This window comes from Gallinula chloropus (genome assembly GCF_964237585.1).
Source record: "Gallinula chloropus genome assembly, chromosome: 20".
Lineage (NCBI taxonomy): Eukaryota > Metazoa > Chordata > Aves > Gruiformes > Rallidae > Gallinula > Gallinula chloropus.
Genome location: NC_140105.1, coordinates 3,275,502 through 3,298,518, shown reverse-complemented (window position 1 = coordinate 3,298,518; position 23,017 = coordinate 3,275,502). Strand labels below are relative to the sequence as shown.

At 40.4% G+C, this 23,017-nt stretch overlaps 2 protein-coding genes across 2 annotated transcripts; both read right to left on the bottom strand.

Moving 5' to 3' along the window:
* Positions 1-1,936: 1,936 nt before the first annotated feature.
* Positions 1,937-7,449, bottom strand: LOC311199418 (fructosamine-3-kinase-like; the record flags this gene model as incomplete). The annotated part of the gene is made up of 6 exons (XM_084273511.1): positions 1,937-2,302; positions 3,096-3,218; positions 4,080-4,162; positions 4,768-4,859; positions 6,131-6,282; positions 7,306-7,449. The coding sequence occupies 6 exons, from the start codon at positions 7,447-7,449 to the stop codon at positions 1,964-1,966; spliced, it is 933 nt and encodes a 310-aa protein (XP_084129637.1). The 3' UTR covers positions 1,937-1,963.
* A 6,286-nt stretch (positions 7,450-13,735) lies between these two features.
* LOC311199449 (ketosamine-3-kinase-like) lies at positions 13,736-19,096 on the bottom strand (the record flags this gene model as incomplete). Its single annotated transcript, XM_084273547.1, has 6 exons — positions 13,736-14,074; positions 14,799-14,921; positions 15,309-15,391; positions 15,876-15,967; positions 16,619-16,770; positions 18,956-19,096. The coding sequence occupies 6 exons, from the start codon at positions 19,094-19,096 to the stop codon at positions 13,736-13,738; spliced, it is 930 nt and encodes a 309-aa protein (XP_084129673.1).
* Between the last annotated feature and the right edge of the window lie 3,921 nt (positions 19,097-23,017).

Here is a 23,017-nt window from a genome sequence, read left to right as displayed (position 1 = left end):
GTTTTACCCTCTCTGGAGATACTCCAGACTCGTCTGGACCTGTGACCTGTCCTAGGGACCCTGCTTGAGGTCCCTTACAACCCCCCCAATTCTGTCATAACAGCACTGATTATCTCTCAACACACAGCCAAGACCAGCTAACTACAGTCAGAGTCTGAAGCAGACACTGACAGGCACCCCAGGTTATGCATTTTACTTCATAGAAAATAAACTCCGAGGCTCAGGCAAAGTGACAAACAACACGGGTGCGCAGGGGGAGGAGTCACCTTCAGGGGGTGCTTGATTCTCTCCCCGGGTTGTAAAGGAAGTTGAGGGACATGCTGCAATCCCACAGGAAACTTTCCTTGCACAGTACCCAGCAAACCCCATCCTCACCCAAGTATCTTCCCTTCAGGCTGAAGTTGAACAGAAGCCACAGTCACAAATGCAGGCACACCAAACACCTGGTTTCTGCAGGCAAGTATTTTATTTGAGAAGGAGAAATAGCAAGTTCACATGTGCTTTCCAAAGCAGTACATGTATTTGTTTACATTAATGGATACTAGTGTGCATGCACTTTGCTGCTTTCTCAGACCTGGATCTTCTACCTAGCAGCTAGGATTCCAACTGCATTCTCATTCTATTACTCCACTTTTCCACTGTTATAACTGAATTGTTACAACACACCATGACAAAGTTCCCCTAATTGTAGCCCAAATTGAAAGTCAATTTTAACTTTTTGTATTACATTTAGAGAATGAAAAGCATTTTTTAAAAATCCCATCAAATGCAATTTCTAACTTTAAACTTCATGAAATCTTTACAGCACAGCCATTCAAAGATTAAAAGACATTATTTGAACATTTTTAAGTATTTTAGGTATTAGTCATGACATTTGTCTGAAGCTTAAATATTAATTCAGTCATCCTTACTCAACTCTTCTGATTCACATAAGCATTTGTTAGACTGCACTTACATTTACTTTCATTACCACTTTCTTCCATTAAAAAAACCCCACAGATTTGCTAATGTACTCTCTAGTTCACACTGTATGCCAGTAATCTTTGTTGCAATTGTCTCTCCAAACTCTCATTGCCTATGTTTTCTGTAAAAATAAAGCAGTGAGGAATAGTAAAAAAAAATTACAAAGCCATCTAATTTGCTTTCTTGTCATCAAAACACTAAGCTTTTCTCCCATTTTCCTGTAATCTTTCTACAAAGTTATTTAGCTATGTTGCTATCATAGTAGAACATGCTAAAATATCATACTAAAACTATGATAAGTTGTTATCAAACTTGGGTGGTAACAACCTGCTTTCTCACCAGCCTTTTTCTGAAATGCCATTATAATATAATTTCTTGTAGCAGGAGAAAAATAAAATCGTGTAATTAAATTACAATAAATTAAAATAAATATTAGAAGTGTCATTAATTATATTTGCTTCTCAAGTGCAGTCCAGAGGGCCTTGATTACTTTTTAAATCAAAAAGGGAGTCTTTTAATTTTCAGATTCATAGAATCTGATTTAAATTTTGGATTAAGACACCTAACATGGGAAAGGACAGAAACATACATGGGAAAAGGGATGGGAACACAACAGAAGAGGGGAAACGTAATGAACTAGTTATTCCAGCACTGCAATCCCACAACAGTAGCTCTCAGTAAGGGCCTGCTGATAGAGCAGCAGCAGTAGTGGCACTCTTGTTGGAGGGCGAGGTGAGGCTGACTGTGCTACTTCCCCAACCTAGTGAAGCCTTCACAGTGCAGTCTTCTCCTTCAGCCAGGTATGTGTCTGTGCTAGTAAACTAGCGTACAAGTTAAAAATTACACAGTCACCCTTAACACTTAGTGAGGCTCTGAGGCATTACTGAGCCTTTTGTGTGTCAGCTGGTTTTTCATCAACAGATTCCTAGTTTGTGTTACTTCCAATGAGCTGGGGATGTTTTACTGAGGGACTGTGACAGAGTTTCTCAAGCCTACCTAGTTACTTCAGAAGTTTTCTCATCATATTTAGGGTTGATCCCCTGTACCCTGTCCCAAAATGGTTCCAGTGATTTACATAGTTAAAGAGCTGATACAACTTGTTTCGTTTCTCAAATCCTGGAGCTTTGGGTATTTTACTGTGATAAGCAGAGAAAAAACAGCTGCTAAACCCACCAAACATTCCAGCAATGGCCAGTTCAAATTCTGAATGGCCATAGAAGCAAGCTGGGTCAAAGATAATTGGTCCAGAGTCATCCTCAGCCACATTCCCTGCCCACAGGTCCCCATGCAAGAGAGCAGGAATGATTTCTACATCACAGAACATTTCAGGAATCTTCAGCTGAAAAAGCATGAACAAACACATAACAATTAGAGTTTTGAAGAAAGCATTAAATAAAGCTGTATATATATACACTGCATATATTAGAGACTAAGCTGCTCTTATACTGCCTTCTTTCAGTCCTCAGGGAGACCTTTTGAAGCTGATGGCTAAAAGCATAAACCCAAACTGTAAGACAGTAATAAAACTTGCTTGGTTGTTCTTGTTTATATTAAATGGGAGCAAATAATTTCATTCACCTTCTAGTATCAACATGAAGTCTTAATATTTCTAGACATGATCTGTATTGACTATCACAATAAATAAAAAATACATCTCATTTAAATTTAAAAGGTTTCAGTGGCAAAAGGGCAACAGTGAACTTCTGTACCAATTAATCAGAATTCAGGAATAAATTTCTAGTGCACAACTTGCAGAGGAATACACTGCTAGCTGTTTCCCCAGTGCTGCATGGACTATGTCCCAAACCACACTCAGCTGTGAGCTGGGCAGCAGAATGTTACTTATTTTGTAACCACAACTTCTTAGATAAACCTTACCATGTTACTATTATTAGCTGCATTCTAAGAAATAAACATCAGTGCTGAATTGCAGGTTTATTTTCATTATCTATTTTAAAAACTGAAGAGCACCAGCAATTTTTAGCTGACAGTGCTGCTGGACCACCTGTGAAGCTAGTCCAGTCACTGCTGTTCATTAAAAGCTATGTAAATCTCTTACAAACCACCTTTAAAATTTCACTGCTACTTATATTCTAACATTCTAAACAACTGTTTTTAGACACAATTCATACTTTTAGCTGTGACCAAAGTTCTCTGGCTTCTCTGTCTCCATAATCTTTTTCAATCAGATCTAACTGAGCTTGGAGTCGGTGACGAATAAAGAAGGAAGGCCAATCACTCTGCCATTCATTCACCTAGAAAATAGGAAGCAGAGGTTTGTAATGAACAATTCCAACACATACACAGGCAGTCTTACTAATACAGAGATACCAAGTGAAAATATCTGATGCTGTCACAGTGGCCTAGACAACATTAATATGATCTATACACTGTGTTACTAGACATGCTGCTTGTTCTGTTAGAAGTGATGCTCTCCCCCATGCTTAGGTGAGGGTGTCTTTAACATGAACTAGAAGTTGATGTTCTGGCTATTTTCATTCATTCAGATTTTCTTACTGTATTTTAGAGGGAGAGTTTCTGGTGAGATCACTTCAGTTGTTGCATGTTATCATCTGGAACCTTCCTGGAAATGCTCAAGTGTTCATTCATTTTTACTTGGCATTGCAAGTACCTAGCAAAGAGTTTGAGGTATTTGAAAATCATGCAGTTAAACAGCAGAATTAAATTCTACCATGAGCAGACCCAACAAATGACTGATTTATCTCTGAGAGCCCTTTCCAATGTCTTACGTGATACATTACATGATGAGGCCCTCAATGCAGTGGATTCTGCCATTTGAGATCCACATAGTAGGGAATTTGGAAAACAAAAAAAGACATGGTTTGTAAAAGGATCTTTATTTTATTATCACCAAGCTAAATAACCACCACATAATTTTAAGTTCTTATTCAGCCCACCACATCTGCTTGCTACACCCACTGTAGCAAGCTACATGCTTTGAACAGCCATCATATTCCCTTTTCCTGCCAGGGTAACATGAAATAGTGAAAGCAGAACTGGGATCACAAAGTTGAAGGCCCATGAAACAAGCTTTTTTGTAAGGAGTTTACAGAGCCATATGCCTACACGTTGGCTTTTACAGCTGTGGAACATACCTGTGGTATATAACCACAGCAAGTGGCTGTATGGAATCCAAATTTATCCACATATTGAGACTCAGAGTGACCTGCTCCTTTACCTAAGAAACAAAATAAATAAATATGGGGAATCTTGAGATCCTTACAAAGTTTGCAAACACAGAACTAAGTTTCAGAATAAGCATACAAAAAAATTTCAAACCATAAATTACACTTATTTTGTAGTTACAACCTCCTCCAAACAGTAAAGAAGAGGATAGGGTATCTGTAAGGTCAAGAACATTTTAAGAGACTGATGGTACACAAGCCTGAAAGGTTTAAATGATGCTGAGAAAGAAAAGTAGTCCAAATTTTCAACTTGACTTAGGAAATGTTGAAAGCTCTGTCAAATACTAGCAGTATTTCTTACTAATTTTCAGTATCTGCATAATTGTATAGACCCAAGTATGTACAAATTGAACAATTAAAAGCACATTAATTTAGTTTTGCCAAGGTTAAGATGAAATGTTTAAAAATTATAACAGCAATTATAGCTCCTGTTTATATAATGTACATTTGAGGAGTGTGACATAGGGACAGGAGGGACATATCATGAAACACTGTTGCAGTATTGACTTTAATTATCATTAAATTTGTAATGCTATACTGTACTACAGCCAAATTAATTATTTCATTTTTGGTTTAGCACATGATATAAATACTCTACCAATTGTGTTTCCCTCCTTTCTCAATTTCTCTCCAAGTTTCTGGTTATACAGATGAAGATCTGCTATCTGTTCTCCAAGCTTTGAAGAATATCTGTAGGATCAAAAAACAAAAGTGGAACAAGTGAACAAAGTATTACAGGAAAGAAAACCACCCCACCACAATTAGAGATGACCAAGTGCATTTCTGACCAATATAGAACCTTAATCAACATCAGAAGTATATAATAGGGAGCAAATGACTAGACAACTCTTAAGAAACAGAATGTAACAGATAAGGGAATGAACATAAGCCAATGTTCTTGCAAGAAACGTAAACAGGACACAAGGTTGTACAAATAGAGCAACAGAGTGCAGGAGGATCAAGTAATCCTCCTTATCAGCTCCATGTTAACATGCAGAGAACAGAACGTGGCATCTACTTTTAGGCCTCATACTCATACAGATCAGCTGAACAGCAATAAGAATGGTAAGTCTGAAAAGAAGCAAGAGTTGAGATTGCTTAGTGCACAAGACAGGCAGCTAGAAAACAGTTAAAATATTGCACAGATATCTGAACAGGAGCTGCAAGGAAAGAAAAGAGTTACTTTGCCATGCCCAGAAAGGGTAGAACATAATGGGTTTAAAATGGCAATGAGGAAGACTGAGATTAGCTAATAGAAAATCATTCCAGGAACAGTGGGATGGATTGCTTGGGGAAGCTGTAGAATTGTCATTATTCTCTCAATAAGAATAGGTTGGACAAACAACTGCCAGAAGAGACAGAGGCATTACTATGTTCCCAGAGGCCCAGAACAAAGCAGTTCTCCTAAAACTCCTCAATTCCACATTAAGGGTGGTTGACAGACAAAATGGAACTTCTTATTATCTATCCACTCAGTTCTTCCTCACTCTGGTGCCTCTGACCTTGTTGAGTGGTTTCAGTCATACATGAAGATGGCACGTAGAGAAGCAGAGGTTTCAAAGACACAGGAAGCTTAGAAGGTCAAAGAAAACCAATAGGCCAGGAAAAGAAACTCAAAAATGCCAGGAGAGCAAGATAGGCTGAACTCAGCCATCATCACAGACACTTCAGTAGCATCTCAACACACGTGGACTAGCACACAAAGCTCAGGGCTAGTGAGCAAGACATTCCCATTGCAGGGGAAGGGTCAGGGAAGAGCATAACTCAGGGAAGGGGTGTACACACACACACACACACACACACACACACACACACACAAACATTTGGATTGTTTTTTTTAATACATACACACACATAGAGATCTTGACAAGAGAATAGAGAGGTGGCTCTCAGGAACTTTTCTGACTGCAAGATATAAGAAAATATGCCCCAAAACACAGTGAAGAGAGGTAGAGACATACTTGTTGAGGTGCTTCATCTTTAGGTACTCCATCACAAACACTGCTCCTCCTCCAGGCAGGTCAATTACTTTAATAGGCTGAGGCACTCTCACAATATTGGTTTTCTGAATCGCTTCCAAACTTGCCATTTCCCCTTCAAACATTTTTCTAGCCTGTCAAGGAACATGAATATCCTTGGGCTAAACTATGAACATCTGCAATTGTAAAAAAGGCTTTTTTTCCCAAGTTACAAGGAGTTAATACAGCCTGATAAAAGACTATAGCTGCAGCAAGGGTTAATTTCATACAGGTAGTCTTGAGGACCTTAATTCTAACTTCTACTTTTCTCAAATTCATTCCAGGGTAGTAGGATAAGTAACATATCACTGCAATTTCCATTTGCTTATGGAGATACTCAAGACATTAAGAGTATCTCTAACACCCAAGACCTCCTTCTAAACCCCAGATGACCACTATTAAGTGAAGATGGAATCCTTAAACTCCTTCCCATGCAGGTGAACAGCCACCACCAGATGGAGATGACGTACAAATATTAAGCCTGCAGGCAGCATTTCTGAAGTAAAGATACTGTTATTCACAGCTGGATTAAGATGCTTTTCACATTGATCAAAATTACATTCCTGATGCACTGTGGTGTTAGAAGCAATGTGTTAATTTAGTAATAGCAAATTCAAGAGCTGGGCCTAAAAAAATTGCAAGAATCTTACTGCTGGAAATACAAAAACCAGCAGGGAAGTCTGAAACCTCTGTAGCTTTAAAAATAATCCATGAGTTTTAAGCAGTGGCACCCTGTTTCCATTCTCCCACTATTCTTGCCTCCCAAATGAAACATCAAAAGGAATGCAGTGAACCCAAATTCAGCTTTAGGCTCTTCCAAACTCTAAGTACTATAACAACAGCTCGGTACTTAGCCCCTTTTACTAAATACTGAAATGCAATGACTGTTGTTGAGGGTTATCACATTGCATCACACCTCATTTTGCATTAACCAAACCTGCTGCACGAATACTTTATAAAAAACTGCTTTAAAAATAAAACAAACCTGAAAGGAAAACTCGAAAAATTAAGTCAGCCTGAAAATGCAGAACTCTAAATTATTAACAATCAAGTGCTTCTAAAACAAAAAGCTTTCTACATGCAATAATATCAGTAGTTAAATATCTGCTAGGATTAACCTGAGGCTTGTGGTTGATTTTAACAAATACTCGTCCACTGTCCGTTTCATAACCTTGGCCTTGGCTAATGTATCCTCCTCCTCCAGAGCTTCCAAATGCCTTCAGAAGGGAAGTTTTCAGTTCTGTTTTCAGGATTTTTTCCATAGCAATTTCCAGGCTGCTGCAGCTGCTTGCTGCTAAACCCAGTGCAAAACAAGATTAAAAGGTTGGGTCCTTCTTTCACTGTCACTCCGTTATGAGGTAGGAAGGGCCACCCACCAAAAAAACAACCAAACAAAAAAAATCCATTTCAAAGGCAGACAGGGAAGAAAAAGAGCAAATCCAGAGATAATGTTTCAAAACGCTTTGTTTCCTGTGGGCTTTTATAGCTATACATGAAAAAGAAAGTCTTTATACTGGCTAGAATAGAATTGAGAGGTGTGTCCTGGGTCCTCTCAGCTGTGCTGAGAGCTGCTGGTATTTGTAGTTTGGCCGTGCTTTTTGAGCTCAGCCATCGCGCTGGAGAAGGGATCATTCTTAACCCGCTCCACTAGAGGGAGTTTAAACACAACAATACAAACCGCACACAGGCTGTGTGGCTGTTTATGGTCTGAAAAGCAAAGGTGCAGTCCAGCAGGATGCAATCAAATCACGCTGCCGCCAGAAATATGGGGAAAGGTTGGTGGGGCTGTTCTCTGTAGTTTTTGAGTGGCCTGGAGTCCTGTTGTCATCTCTGAGATCTTTAGAATGCTCTCCCTTCCTGAGATGTAGTTCATCTTGTAAGAGACATTCAAAAAGACTTTTACTGCCTTAAAGTGCCATCAAGTCAGTGAGACAGTAAGGTGCTCAGGGCTGGGCATTATCAGGGGAAAATTCATAGTAAAAGCATCAAGTTGGCAATAAAGAAATTGAGGGTATTGATCCTATATGCTTCTCCAGATTTACCACCATCCTTAGGACATCATTTCACATATCATCTCCTTTCACAGTAACACACAGAAAGATGATCCATTGGGTACTGATGAATTTAATCACCTCACACCTGCAAAGTGCAGGCACCCTCAGGGATAAAATGTTAACCCTTTAAAACGTGTTACAATAACCCAGCTCCTACAAAGTTCTTTAAAATAATGACTGATAAAGGTAACATATTTGGTTAGGTGGCTCTGACTGACTCATCACACATCAGAATGTGTGGAAAGTGCCTACCATCCCCCCAGGGAATGTCTGGATTCTGTTGCACTGTGCTGTCATGCATTTAACTCTCATCATGACTACTTGTTTGCACTGACTGACGTAAGCTATTTGGTTTTGACAGAGAAAGGAATGGTTACTGGACAAATACTGGCTTCATTTAGGTCGGCTTTTCACTACATTCCCAGATGTTTCCAGTCCTACATGGAGTAAAAATACTGATACAGCACTAACTACTCAAACAAGTGACTTCTTAGAACATAGCTCTTCACGGTACACAGAACAGCTAAAAACAACTAACACAAAAGCCCCAAAACATGGGAGATGGATTTTCATTCACACATATTACTACTGAACCCAAATTTTATTACAGTCAAGTATGCCACATACTTCTCTCCTAAAACTTCCAGTGACGATGCCAATAGTTACAACTAACACAGCTTTCAATGTTCTGACATTGTACTTATTTCATTTTCCATTAAATCAGAAACAGCACCATGTTAATCATAGAATCCTAGAGAAGTTTGGGTTGGAAAGGACTTCAAAGACCATCTACTTCCACCTCCTGCCATGGGCAGGGACACCCTCCACTAGCCCAGGGTGCCCAAAGCCCCATCCAACCTGGCCTTGAACCCTGACAGGGATCCAGGGGCAACCCCAGCTTCTCTGGGCACCCTGTGTCAGGGCCTCCCCAGGAGGATTTCTGCCTAATGTCTAATCTAAATCTCCCCTCCTTCAGCTGGAGGCCACTCCCCCTTGTCCTATGGCTACATTCCCTGATAAAAGTCCCTCCCCATCTTTTCTGTAGCCTTTTTAGGCTTTTTAGTAGAGAGGGAGAATCACTTCCCACAACCTGCTGGTCATGCTAATCTTTGATGCAGCCCAGCATATGGTTGGCTTTCTGGGCTGCAAGCACACATTGCCAGCTCACGTGGAGCTTTACATCACCCAACACCCCCAAGACACCAATGTATTGCATCACTTACATTTGTTCAGGTTGTATCAGTCAAGGAACTTCAAACAGCATCGTTTTCATCACTTGAAGTAAAACAACTCAAAAACGTCCCAGAAGGGTGCAAGAGAAGAGTGCTCTCAAAAACACCCACTGGTAGGTCAGTGGAATCCCCTGCCACGATTCAGCACCGTGGCCAGGTCACAGAGGAAACCCGGAACTGCACCACTGAGAGCAAGAAGATGGTGAGGAATTACACAGTATGATTTATGCCAGTGTTGCTGTGGTCCTGGTTTGAGACCTATCCTTGGGGTTATGGTTGTAGTGGAGTTTGTAACTGGTAAGTTTCTCAGCTCTTTTCTTTGTGTTTTGTTCACAAGTGCTTCTAATGTGTTTGTTTTCAAAGACTGTCCAGAAGACTGATATCCTCACAAACACCAATAAAGTCTGTTTACTTATCCTTTGGAAGTAACAGTATCTGAACAGTCACAGGAAAACAGAGAAGCTTATAGAACAGTGTCAGCCAAGAGGAAGAAAAGACTTTCCAACATCTAATGCTCCCTTCCTTTGACAGAAGTTACAGTTCCTCAGTGAGTAACTATCCAAGGACAAATACCTAATCCTGTAGCTCCACGCCTTGGGATACCTCAGTGAATTCCTTTGAGATTTCATTGAAATACGTATTGAAAAGTAATTCAGTATTATTTTAATAAAGAAAAATAATTAAGCTATTGCAATTCTGCTGTGGCTTAGTTGCCAGAAATATATTTTCCCCTTAAATCTTTTGTCACAATCAGTGCCTACAGGACAAGTTAATTATATACCACTTCCCACTTGCTTTTACTTCTGCTAGAACAGTCCAGCATCAGTTAAAATCACCAGATCTATTTTTGAACAGCAGTGAAGATGAAAAGCAGGAAGAAAAACAGTATTAGAGTGCAACATTCATGACCACAGGCAGTGTTTGCAGATGGCAGCAGTCGATGAAAATGAAAAAAAAGTAAAAATTAAAAAAAAAAATCATACTGAGATGTAGGGTACATAGGAACTACAAGCAATTCAGAAAAAATACAGGTTCTTGCAGAATTTCAAACTGGATGTATTTTCACAATTACAACAGTCAAGCCCAGAGATGTTGTGCCCATCTTTGGAAGGTTTCAAGACCAAAGACCTGGGCTGTCCTCACAGCTCATCCTACTGTAAGCAGGAGATTGAACCAAGTGACCTCCTGAGGTCTGTCCCAGCCTGAATTGCCCTGAGTCCAGATTTCCAAGTTTCCTTCCCTCTAATTCCTCTCCAAGGCAGAGGATATTATTGAAATTATGAATAATCATATCCTAACCCACTATTTACTTCCTTAAGGAATTAACTGCAAAATTTAGCTTAAATCAAAAATCAGATCTCCTTTCTTAAAATATTGAAAATAAATGCTGTGAGTTGCTTTAGCCTACATATACCACATATAATCCATCTTGACAAACAGTGTGGAAACATCATAACAGGATATGACATTTTTTTTACAACACAAATACATGCACACTATATTTAAGAAAAAATCAGTTTTCTTTTACTCTTTTTCATTATACGAACAGAATAGTCAAAGTCATGATACAGAACATGAAAATGCACAGTAAGAGCCTAGGTACAAGGAAACAAGCTTGCCAGTTTAGAATGTACAGAGGGAGCCAGGAGAACGAATATATACAAAGGAAAAGCAGGACACGTTGGCCTTAAAATGTGAGAGACAGAGATAAAAAATAACAGTCATGTCTAGAGCACATAATGCAACAAAACACTCAAAGACAATTCTAACAGCAGTACACAGCTACACACTAAGTAAGGGAAAAAATTACCTTATAGAACTGCAGCACCTTCTTCTTAAGGGTCCACCAGCAGCACACCATCAGAAGAGACTTCCTCCCCATCTCCATCCTGATTCAACTGCTGTCTACAGGAACTCAAAACCAAGGGATCCATGGTACAAAGCTTGCTATTACAACATTTCATTTGTATTCCTCTCTACACCCCTTCTGTTTTTAACTGTAGCACAAAACAGCTTTGAAAAAATGAGCATATCCATTAAGACTCTAAATACAATTGTTTCTATTTACATAACTTGCATACAACACAACTTTCCTCCAATCCCCAAAATATATTGATTCAGTTCTATTAGGAAAAGGTGATGTTCAAAGACTTACCATTTATCACCCAAGTCTATGGCTGACTGGAAATCCACCTTCATATCACTTTTCACCTTCTAACAATAAAAAGTATTTAGGATTTTTGCAAAATAAACATGCTGCTTTGCTGAAGATTTGTAAACAGAATGACCTTCTTAAATAACGTATTATTTTATTATGAAGGCATGTGGAAATAAACAGTCAAGGGACCTAAACAGATTGATTGCTGGCTAAAATTCCACAGCATTTCTTCAACCAGCTGCACTAAGTTAAGTTTGGGCAAACAGGATAAGTATATAGGTATGGACAGAAAATTTCATCAACAACATGCAACTGCTGGGACAATACAGAAAGCCTGAAGGCACAGATGGGTCCTCAGATGATACCGTAACCAAACAGCACTTAAGTTCTCTTCAGCAACACATTGCTCCTCCGGATTAAAATCCATGATCATGTTCCCATCAACACCTTTGTTGACCATAATTGTCTGACAAACTAGAGACCTTTAACAGGTTAGAGCAAGTAGCTCCCCAAGAATGGACGCAAGCTGTAAGGTTTTAATTCAGAAAACAGACAACAATAATCAACTGGGAAACTTTTTATTTAAGCAAAAAGGCAAAAGCAAGATCTCCTCTACCAAGCAAGGCTTTAAAACTTTTTGTACCATAAGTTAAACAGCCAGGGAGTAGTAGAATTAAGGAGAGAAAGTTAAATCACATGACAGTCTTCTCTAAACCTGCTTGCAATTTGTACACGTCTGCAAGCACAGCAACTAAATAAACCCTCAGTAATCTGCCAATGTCTGCTGAAAAACACTTTAATTAAAGTCATTCCCAAACACTCAAAATGAATGTTAGCAACCATGCATCTCTCACCTACCTGGTATGCTTGTACTGGAATATCAATATCAGCCTACATCAAAAAAGAGTATAATTTTAGGGTTGCACGTACAAGAAATAGGTAGTCTGACCGTGGTGTAGAGCTGCTGTTCTTAGAGTTACAATTTAATTTCCTTTGGTTTCATGTCTCTGACCCTGAAAGCTACAAAGTGCACTTAGTGGGGACTGAAGAAAAAGTGTTCTCTTATGGCACCTGTAGTTTAAGCTACAGAAAATTTAGCTGAAGCCTGAAGCACAACCAGACAGCATCGTCCTGTGGGCAATGATAATGGTCATGACATACACCTTCTCTCTGCATTAGTGAGAGTGCCCTTCCCAGGGTGTGTGCTTCTAGAGTCTGTTAAAGATCTTTTCATGAAAGAATCTGCACTGTTGGACAAAAGCATAATCCAAAAAAAAGGAGAGCTAGTTCTGGTGAAAACAACTTTGCTGTATCTAAGAGCCCACTGACCAGCAAGCATGGAACAGCCTACAACAATGCCATGAGGGGCCAAAACACACATGCCAGAAAAAAAAACCCAAACCAAAACAAAAACCCCAAGCATTTTCACACAGCTTTGTAAGAGAACAGGAAGCAGTTCCCATCCAGTAGAATCACACCAGCATAATAGCAAGTCCAAGTAATTTTTCACAGTTCCCATTTTTTAGTTTTCTTGTTGACTTTCAAAATATTTTGGTAACACTGTTTTCATGCATGTAACTGGCCACGAAGAGCTAAGAATCTGAGCAATCTCATAAAGGTGAGGGATGACGGCAAAAAGCAATGAGCAACTTTTTTAGCCAGCTCAGAAACTGAAAAAAGCCATCTTTCCTTTCACAAACACTTCTGTAATGTTTTACACTAGGGTGCAAATGGAAACCCTGGTATTTCTCTACTCTGAAGCACAACTGGTCCCTAAGAGAACTTCTTCCAAATCATTTACACTCGAGTGCTTCATTTGCATTACCTTGCCTAGCCCCAAGCACACAATGCTTTCTTGACACTGGCAGATCTTCCATGCAACTGAATAAACTCCTTCCTTAGACATTTCCCTCAAAAGGTTCTTCCCAACTATCCTGAAAAGGGATGACTATGTTACACTTGGTACTCAGACTCACTGATTCTAGGTCTTTAGCTGTGCAACAAGGTCAAGGGTCTAATAGATTTTTAGCATCACTCCTGCAGTTGCACTACCAGGTATGGGGTTTTCCAAGCAACATAGGAAGTATTCTGCTTAAACAGCAAGTCACTTGATAAGGTTTCTCATAATGTTTAGAGAAGACCCTCTGTACCCTGTGCCAAAATGGTTCCAATGGTTCATGTAGTGAAAAAGCTGATAAAGCTTCAGGCGTTTCTCAAATCCTGGAGCTTTGGGAATTTTACTGTGATAAGCAGAGTAAAAAGAACTGCCAAAGCCACCAAACATCCCAGCTATTGCAAGCTCGTACTCTGAATGGCCGTAGAAAGAAGCTGGATCGAAGATAATAGGACCAGAATCATCCTCAGCTACGTTTCCTCCCCAGAGATCCCCATGCAGCAGAGCAGGAACGATTTCTACATCACAGAATAAACTGGGGATCTTCAGCTGCAGGAGAAAAAGGCAAGACTTGTAAGGGCTGCATTTTAAAGGTGAATGATTGTAGAGTTTTATCTGTATACATGCCAAACATGAATTAAAACTTCTTAAAAGTTAAGTTTAAAAAACAAATAAACAAACAAAACATAGCTTAAAACGGCATAGGACCTAGTCAACAGAAGTGCTGAGAAATACCAAGAGGATTTCTGGGTTTCATAAAAGCCAGTAGCTGAAGAATAGTCAATGAAATGTTTTTCAACACTAGAAAATCTAAAAATTTAAAACTGCATTTGATGCTGCAATATTGACCAACTTTAATAACAACCACAGCCACTCACTGCTTCAAGAAGTTTCTACAAAGTAGTCTGCAAGTAGCAAATACTGCAGTCACTTAACCAGATGCAAACCTTAAACAAAGAGATGTTGTGTGGAACAGGACAGCTTATATACATTTCTCACCATGAACATGTTACAGGGCATGAGAAATGTCAATGTGATCTACTATTTCCCACCCAGTTAAGGAAAAGCACTATTTGGCTCATGTTCAGGATACTAGCACAGGGTGATGTGGCAGAATCTTAGAATAAATGGGATTTTAATCCCTAAAAGCAGATCTCTTATCAACAGACCCTGGAGCATACCAACAAATAGGAACTTTGTGTTAGGAGAAGAAAATCTAAACATCTGATACTTAGCTCTCTCTCTAATGAGAATTGAATAGAACTTCTCCTACCTGAAGTTGTGCCCAAAGTTCTCTTGCTTCTCTGTCCCCTGAATTCTTCTCGATCATGTCCATCTGGGGCTGGATTCTTTGCTTGGCAAAGAAAGTCACCCAGTCATTCTGCCAGTCATTCACCTGAAGGCACAGGATTGCAGATGTTAGTTCTACACCATGCAAAAGGTGGATAACTGAAGTTTGGGAGGTTTATACAGCCTTTTGTGCTGATATCACCCAGGACAGTAAATGCTCCTTTAATAGCCTGTTATCTAAAAACCAGCAAATTATGGGAATAAATAATTTTAAGTGATAAAAACTAAGAAACTGAAGAGCTATGAATATCCATTGCAGCTCTAAGTCCTGTCCAAAGCATTACTTCCCTTAACAGGATGAACAATGTTTTTTTCTTTTTAAGACTCCACAGAAATAAATGAATTTCCACTGTGATAATTTTGGGCCTTTGTGTCACTGAAGGCAAAATAAAGGAATCGTAAAATTCTATGAGTCTGATGAAGTCCAACCTACCTGTGGAAGATAGCCACAGCAGGTAACTGTATGAAAGCCAAACTGATCCACAAACTGGACTTCCATTTGCCCTTGACCTTTACCTTTCAAACCAAAGACAAAAATCCAATACTAATTACAAGAGTCAAAGTATCTACATTGCAAACGGACCTTAAAAACTACGTAAGGGTACAATGCTGCTTCTATTGAATACAGAAACATGTGCACCTTAATACTCATTTTGTTGCACTGATTGTTGCTGTTGGTTTTAAAGTTTAAAGCTTGATATAAAGCAGTTATATTATAATTACCATAAGCATATTTTGAGGTAGTGTATCTCCTCTAACACCACATCCTTGCGGAAACTGTGGTTCAGGATCCCACAGGTCCCAAATTGAGTAGGTGTTTTGCTTACAGAGATCCAAATACAGCAAACAAAGCAAAATAACATCCCTAGCCTGCGTGTTACAACCAAATCTATTTCTGCAACACCTACAGTGGAAGAAGACAAACTTACCCTAAAATAATAGTTATCTACAAAATAGCTTTTGTCACCTAGTTAAATTTGCTAACAGCTGTGTACTGTACCGACTGTGCTCTCTTCCTTCTTCAGCTTCTCTCCAAGTTGCTGGTTATGAAGGTGGAGATCAGCCAGCTGCGTTCCCAGCTTTGCTGCATGCCTAAGAAACAAGCATTTTTAGCAACACTGACACAGGGATTAATCCAGTCCTTGATATTCAAGGAATTAATTTGAAAAGATTTATCACGCAAATAAAAAGTTCTGCATCTCTAACAAAGTATATTTCCAAACTATTGTGGTCGTAAACACCTCCCCTACCTATAAAGGTTACGTATTAACTTAGAACAAAATGCACTTCTGTGGTTGTTTCTGACATTACTAAGTGAGCACCAAGCATGATTTTAGTAACAAGGAGGATCTATCAATTTTCACTTCTGATTTTTTTTCCCAAACTTTCTTTGGGAAATACAGCCAAACAATACCAATTATCTTCTCTATACCTCCATGTCTAGCTTCTCCTTTCTAAAAGGCCTAGAAAATGGAAGAGTTGGATGGGTCTTATCTATTTATCTAGTTTTAATAAAAGCTTATCCTCTATACAGTTCAGAAGAGTCTTGCAGTAATTATAAAAAACTCTTACAGCCATTTGCCTCCCATGTTGACAAAAGCATGTTCTTCCTGTCTTTGACCTCTCTCATCTTTCCCTGTCCTCAAAGCATTGGCATCTAAGGCAAAGTTATTTCTTCATTTAATTCCTATTAACACAGACTGTAGTTGTCCTCTAAAATTTCTATGTAAAGATCTGTTTTACCTGTTTAGCCCTCTCATTTCCAAATGTTCCATCACAAACAGAGTACTGCTCCCGGGCAGGTCTATAACTTTAATGGGTTTAGGCACTTTTATTGTCTGTGTTTTCAGGATGGCTTCCAAACTTGCCTTTTCTCCCTCAAACATTCTTCTGGCCTGCCAAATAGTAAAGGAAAGCATTAGTCTCTATGAACACCAGTCACAGGTAAACAAGGCTTTTTCACAAAACCAATCAAGGCTGTAAATGTTAAATAAAAAGCTTGGAGAACGTGGCTACTGCATGTACAAGTTACAGATGGATCCACACCACCAGACTTGACAGTAATTCTACAATTACAGAAACTGCACTTCATAAACTGTCTCCAAGGAAGTGACTTGAGTTCTAGCATTATCTGTAATCATAAAAGTAACTTATAAAGTCTGTTTACCACTGCAGGAGTGCAAACTGCATATATATAAATTGTAAGCAATAATTTATTAATAGTTTATGCAGCAAATGCCTAGAAAGCAATGGGCAACACACATCATCGGTTGAGAGACTAGAAGAATAGTGCTGACATTTATAGTTTTCATGACCTTCCTGACACAGACTGCTTAGTAATATAGCTGATCTTCAAAGCAGGCTCATTTGCAGCCACAGAAGGGTTCTCCCTAGCCTCCTTCTTTCGCCTCATGTCTTCTTGCTTTGAAGATGTTCTGAATTTGGGACCTATTTCTGCAATTTCCACACCAAGTAAAATCTATTCTCTTGAGTTGCTACACCGACTTCAGTGCCAACAGTCCCACAAAGAAATGATACTCTACAAGAGTTAGGCAGAGGTTGGTGAAAACAGGTACATGGGGAATCGACAGTATCTCCCACAAGCAAAAGCAAAGAAATATAAAGAAATATAAACAGAATATTAGTCCTTTAGTACTGCTACATGAAACACAGCCAAAGGACAATTTGTAATAGACATTGACTAAAAATTCCTAAGCCCCTACAGGAGATCAAGAATGAAACACTGCTGAATTACTGAGCCATGAGTTAGCTTTGTTCAGATGAAACCACTAAATACTGTATCTCTGTCTACAGCGTCATACTAGGTTAGTCAGCTGTTAATAGAGTAGAACCACAGCGTTTTCTAGAGAACTTTTCTTTTCTAAAGAAACTGCTGATATACACCCACTGCTGCACACACAGCACAGCATTATAATAGTTTGGTAATTTGCTTCAATCAGCACTCAGAATCCACACACAGGCCAAAGTGTAGCAAATTAAATGATTACTGAACAGAAAAAAGAAAATCTATCCACATCTTTTTTCCCAAGCCCCATCTAGTTACTAGCTGGATGGTATACCTAAATACACCACTAACAACGGCGTAAGTGGAAGGGCTCTGTTGCTATCAAACTACTTTCAGCCTAATGTGAAGCAGGATAACCTTTCAGTGTTTTCCTATGTTATCATCTCAGTGCATTTACTTTCCACCCAGCTCCTCAGTACAATCAGAAAGCACAGAAAAACTTGGAATAGATGTAGTTGCATAATTGCTTTTAAAAACATTTGCTTGCTATTAAAAGGAAATAGAAGGTTTTGCTCTTCCAGTGAAACTATTCATTTGACAAACACAAGTGTAGAGTTAAATTCCACCTGACTCCTACTTTTGCAAGTAAGGATGCCATGCAGGTATGTTACATTACATTTATCTCTATCAAATGCACATACAGATCTACCTTCTGTATTAGCTGGTACCAGATACTGAAAGGGTTAAGCAGAAAATCTAAGAGTAATTGTGGAAAAATATGATTTATTGAGAAAAGCTCCTTCTTACATGCAGGGGTTTACTGGTTTTATAACAACAAAGACAGACACACAGCCTCAGTGGATCATTTTATACCTTGTAGGTTGCTCCAGACACTCTCACAGCACACAGAGCCAGTGACACCAGCATCACACCAGCCACACCTGACAAAGGGTGCCATTGTACTACACACCCTGAATAGTACCGATGCTGCTTTCCCACCCCACGGCCTACACCCACAGCAGCCTCCCCATCCTGACACCCTCGGCACAAACCAGGCCCCAAACCCGCAGCAGCCACCAGCCAGACCCTCCCAGGGCAGAGACCGTAAGGCGAAGCCGGCCTCTAACCCCAGCCACAGGCCACCTCCTTAACACCAACACTCCAACTGCTACTGCCTGAGGCCAGCTGGCAAAGCCTCTCTCCACCGAAAGGCGGTCGGGGGCCAGCTGAGGCCCCCCCTGCCACCCACCCCCTCAGCCCTCACAGCTGCCTCCCCGCCCCGCTTCAGGAGCCCGCTACACGCTCCCCACCCGCGACCTCTAACCCCCCCACACCTCCGCCTTGGAGTTGCTCTTCACGTACACCCGGCCGCAGTCCGTGTCATAGCTCTGGCCCTGGCTGATGCAGCCGCCTCCCGAATGCCCCGTCGGCCGGAGCAGCGCGGTGCCCAACTCCCGCCTCAGCGCGTCCTCCATGCTGCTCGCCGGAGCCTGCGCAGCACTGCGCCTGCGCGGCGTGGCTGCGCCTGCGCAGTACCGCTTACGAACCATGGCGGGGAGAGCGAAATGGCGCTGGCGGCTGACTTGGAGGAGGAGAGGTTGGCTGCTAGCCCGGGTGCTCCGGTCCTAGGGCTGGCGATAGGTTGTAGGGATTCGTAATAAGGGAGGGAGAAGCGTAAAGTCGCTTATCAGAGGTAGGCGGGGAGAAGCGGGGTGCTGGTGCCGCGGCCTGGCCTCAGGGCCTTAGGGAGGGAAGCGGTTGCCGCACCGAAGGAGGCGAAGAGGCTTCTTTTCCACCGCGTTACCTCCCGCTCTTGTACTCGGGCGAGTTCTTCAGCCCAGTAGGGTTGGTCAGGATGCTAAATAGCGCCAGCCAAAGCCTCAGCGTTCCTGGAACGTGGCTTGCGCTGCAGAGAGCACGGAAACTGCTCTGGCTGGAGCTGGTTTCCCTTGGGCGTGAGGCGAATCGTTTCCTTCTCCAGCTTCGGGGGATGCGCGTGTCAGGAACACGGTGCTGTTACACGGCGATAGACATACAAAGGCAATGAGAGTGGTTTTAAAATACTTTGTTTTAATGTGCTTTCTGGCCGTTATAAAGGTAGATACTCAAACTCATTCGCTTCAACAATAACAAGGGCAGCTTGCTGCTATTGGATACTGGCCACTGTAGGTCTGAAATAAGTATGTTATTTCCCATTAGAAAGAACATTGTTTATTTAGCAAGCAACTTCTTATTTAAAGTACAAATTTATAAGCTGGAAGAGTTCCTACTGGTTGTTTGGGTTTCGGGGGGTTTTTTGTTAGTCCAAGATTGTGTACTTTAATTTTCTACTATGCCCTTAAGTGTTCATGGTCTCACTGGTTACAATCGCTGATCTTTAGTTATTCCTGACTACCTCCCTAATCACTGTACTCATTTGTCTTGCTTGGGTTTTTTAAGAGTATTACTGTACTGCCTGAGCAATTTAGACACCTATGGATTTATATCTTTTTCTATAGTAGCTTATACAAATGTCATTTAAGATTTAGAGTTATCTGTGTATTTTAAAAGTTTAAACTGATTTTACTTAGGAAATTTTCTTTTTGGGGTTTAGTGTAGGAGAATTACAGCGCAGAGTCCTCTAATAATTCCTGGGCAGCACCAAAATAGCAAGGGATGAGAGGACTGAAGCTTTTTATTTCAAGAAGTCTGTGTACCTTTCTTTTTCAAGAGTTTCCATACATCTTTATTTATTGATAATCTGGACTATGTTCATGTAGAAACTGATGTTTCAGATTTGGCAGGATTTTCTGGATCTACAGAAATCCAGGCAGACATAACCATGAATATTTTTGCTAGGCCTCCATGTACCTTCTTATTTCTGCAGGGCCTGGAAAAATCATCAGTGTGCTGTGTTTGCACCAGTTGCACAACTTCAGAGATATTTTAGGTAGGAGATGTGTCACACAATCCTTGGGTGTGTCCATGATGTATTTACTTTCTTGGAAGGCACTTGATGGGAACACGCTGTCAGGAGCCAACAAGCTACACATTTTGTACACGGGAGGATGCACGTCTCAGATTTAGTGTATGTACCAAGACTATTTGTGTAGCAGATCTGTAACAGAATCAGTGCTTTTTAGAGGCATATACTCACTGTCAGTCTAAAAAATCCTGAACTGACATATGATAGATGCAGTTTGGGCTTTTAGCTGCTCTGAGTCATGAACATGCAAAACCTTGCTCGTAGACGGCTGGTTGGATGGCATGTATTATCTTGTCTTTTTGTGTAGCACAGCAGGCATTTCACTTACCAGTGACGGCTGTAGAGGGTGTTACAGTTTGTAGATGTGACAGTAACAACCTAAAACCAAAAAAAACTGTGATTGCTTGAGAACCAGGGATAGATGAGTACCACAAAAGCGTGGAAACACAGATGAGGATATGTTTTTGTATGCTGGAATCTGTTTTCTGCCCCATATTGGCTCTTCTGACTCTAAAATTAGCCTTTAAAGCCATGTTACAAAGGCTGGGTTTGGGTGTCTGCAGTGCTTGATGAAGGATGATTGAGACTATGCTGAAGGAAACTTTTAAGTTCTTCACTCGGAATCTAGAAATCAGCCACAGGTGCTATGAGTTTTCTTTGGACTTTCAGAGAACGAAGGAGTCATGTCCATTCTGAGATCACAGAGACTCACTCATTCTATGATTCTGTGATTTTGTAGTTTTTAAAGTATGAGATGAGGAAGAACTCAACCCCCATATTTCCATTAAATGGTGCTTCTGCACCTCTTGAAAAATTCCTGATGTGTCTGATTATTTATTTCTTCTTTTGACAAAGCAATTAGAAACCTATCAGAAATTATTAAATAGATTTGAGTTAAAATAGAATTAACTGTGTGCCTTACCTTCAGATACTAAATTGTAGTAGAATACTCCGTCCTGTAGGTAAAGGTGGTTTTCATGCTGCACTAAAGAACATGGTATTGAATGTTGTAGGAGTAAAAAGGAATTGCCTTTATTTCCCTAAAATTTAATAGGATTGCATCTCTTTCCGATTGCATTCGATCAGATAGGATGTAACAGAAGGTTGGCTGAAATTGTAATGTCAAGCTCATTAAATTACGTGGTGGACATAATCTGAAGGAGGAACTGTCAGCTTGCTTTCCATACTAGAGGTTAAGTATTTTGGAAGGAACTCAGCAAGACCCACAAAGACATTGCTGTCCTGATGACGCTGCAGAGCATCTGTTTGCGGGAAGCATGGGGTCCAGACCCCAGGCACTGGAATTCAGTGAGAGCCAAGGTTCCAGCTCCAAGCCCTCCCCCAGCTTGCTGTGTGCCATCTTTGGCCTCTGTGCAATAGATTACTGTTCCCTATTTGAAATAAACTCTTGAGTCAGGCCCCAAATGTATTTACTGAGGACACAAAAAAAAGCCTACCCATATTCTGCAGTTCTTCATGCAGTGCAGGTCTTGCCTGCTGCGTGAAGGCAGTGTATGCCACAAAAGGCCATGTGGCAGTGTGGGTTGACTTTGTGGTAATCCTTTCTTCCCTGCCTCCACTCTCTTTTTTTTTTTTCCCATGTATTATTTGTTCCTATTTGAGTATTTTAAAAAGCTTGCAGTTCACTACTGGAACCACCCCCTTGGGCTTCACCAGCAATATTTATCCTGTTCTGATGCATGCTGGCTTGTCTGCAAGATCCACAGTGGTTAACTTTCTGTTTAAAATAGTGTTTCTTTCTGTGGGGAAGACAACTGGCATGCTGGGCTGCAAATTATTTGGTGAGTCATCGGTTAATATACACATCCTGAATAAAAAAGCACTGCAGCTGCTAATTTCTGTTTACTGTTTGACAGTACGTACAAGGAGAGAAAAGGTAATTGGTATGTGTAGCCTTGTATTGGTTGGTTTATGTATATAAATGGAAAATAGGAATTAGGGCTTTGCAGGCTCTAAGCCTCCACTTGTGTGAATGTGTGAGAAGCGTGCTGTGGGCTCTTTGTCTTTTTTCCTCTCCCACATCCATGGGTAGGCTGAGAGGGTGGAACAGGAAGGATGTAGGACTTTCCAATATGAAATGAGGTGATTTATAAGACACTCATCAAGACCTGATGTTAGCGCTTTTTTTTCCTCTCTCCTTCCTTAAACATAATTTGCCCTGAGAGAAATTGTTCTTAAAAAAATAATTCCTCAGGTCAGCTATATGAGCAGATAAATAGAATGAGAAGTTCTGTTATCAAAATAATAGTCTGAGATAGGCCTTAGGAGTAGAATTTGGCTGCTGTCCTTAAACAGATACTTGGATCAGTCTCGCAGCTGTGTCTCTTCCTTTGCAGAGTTAATGCCTTCATAGTGTAATTTTCAGCAGTTTCTGTAGTGATTTCAGGGGCATGATGTGGGACAGAATCTG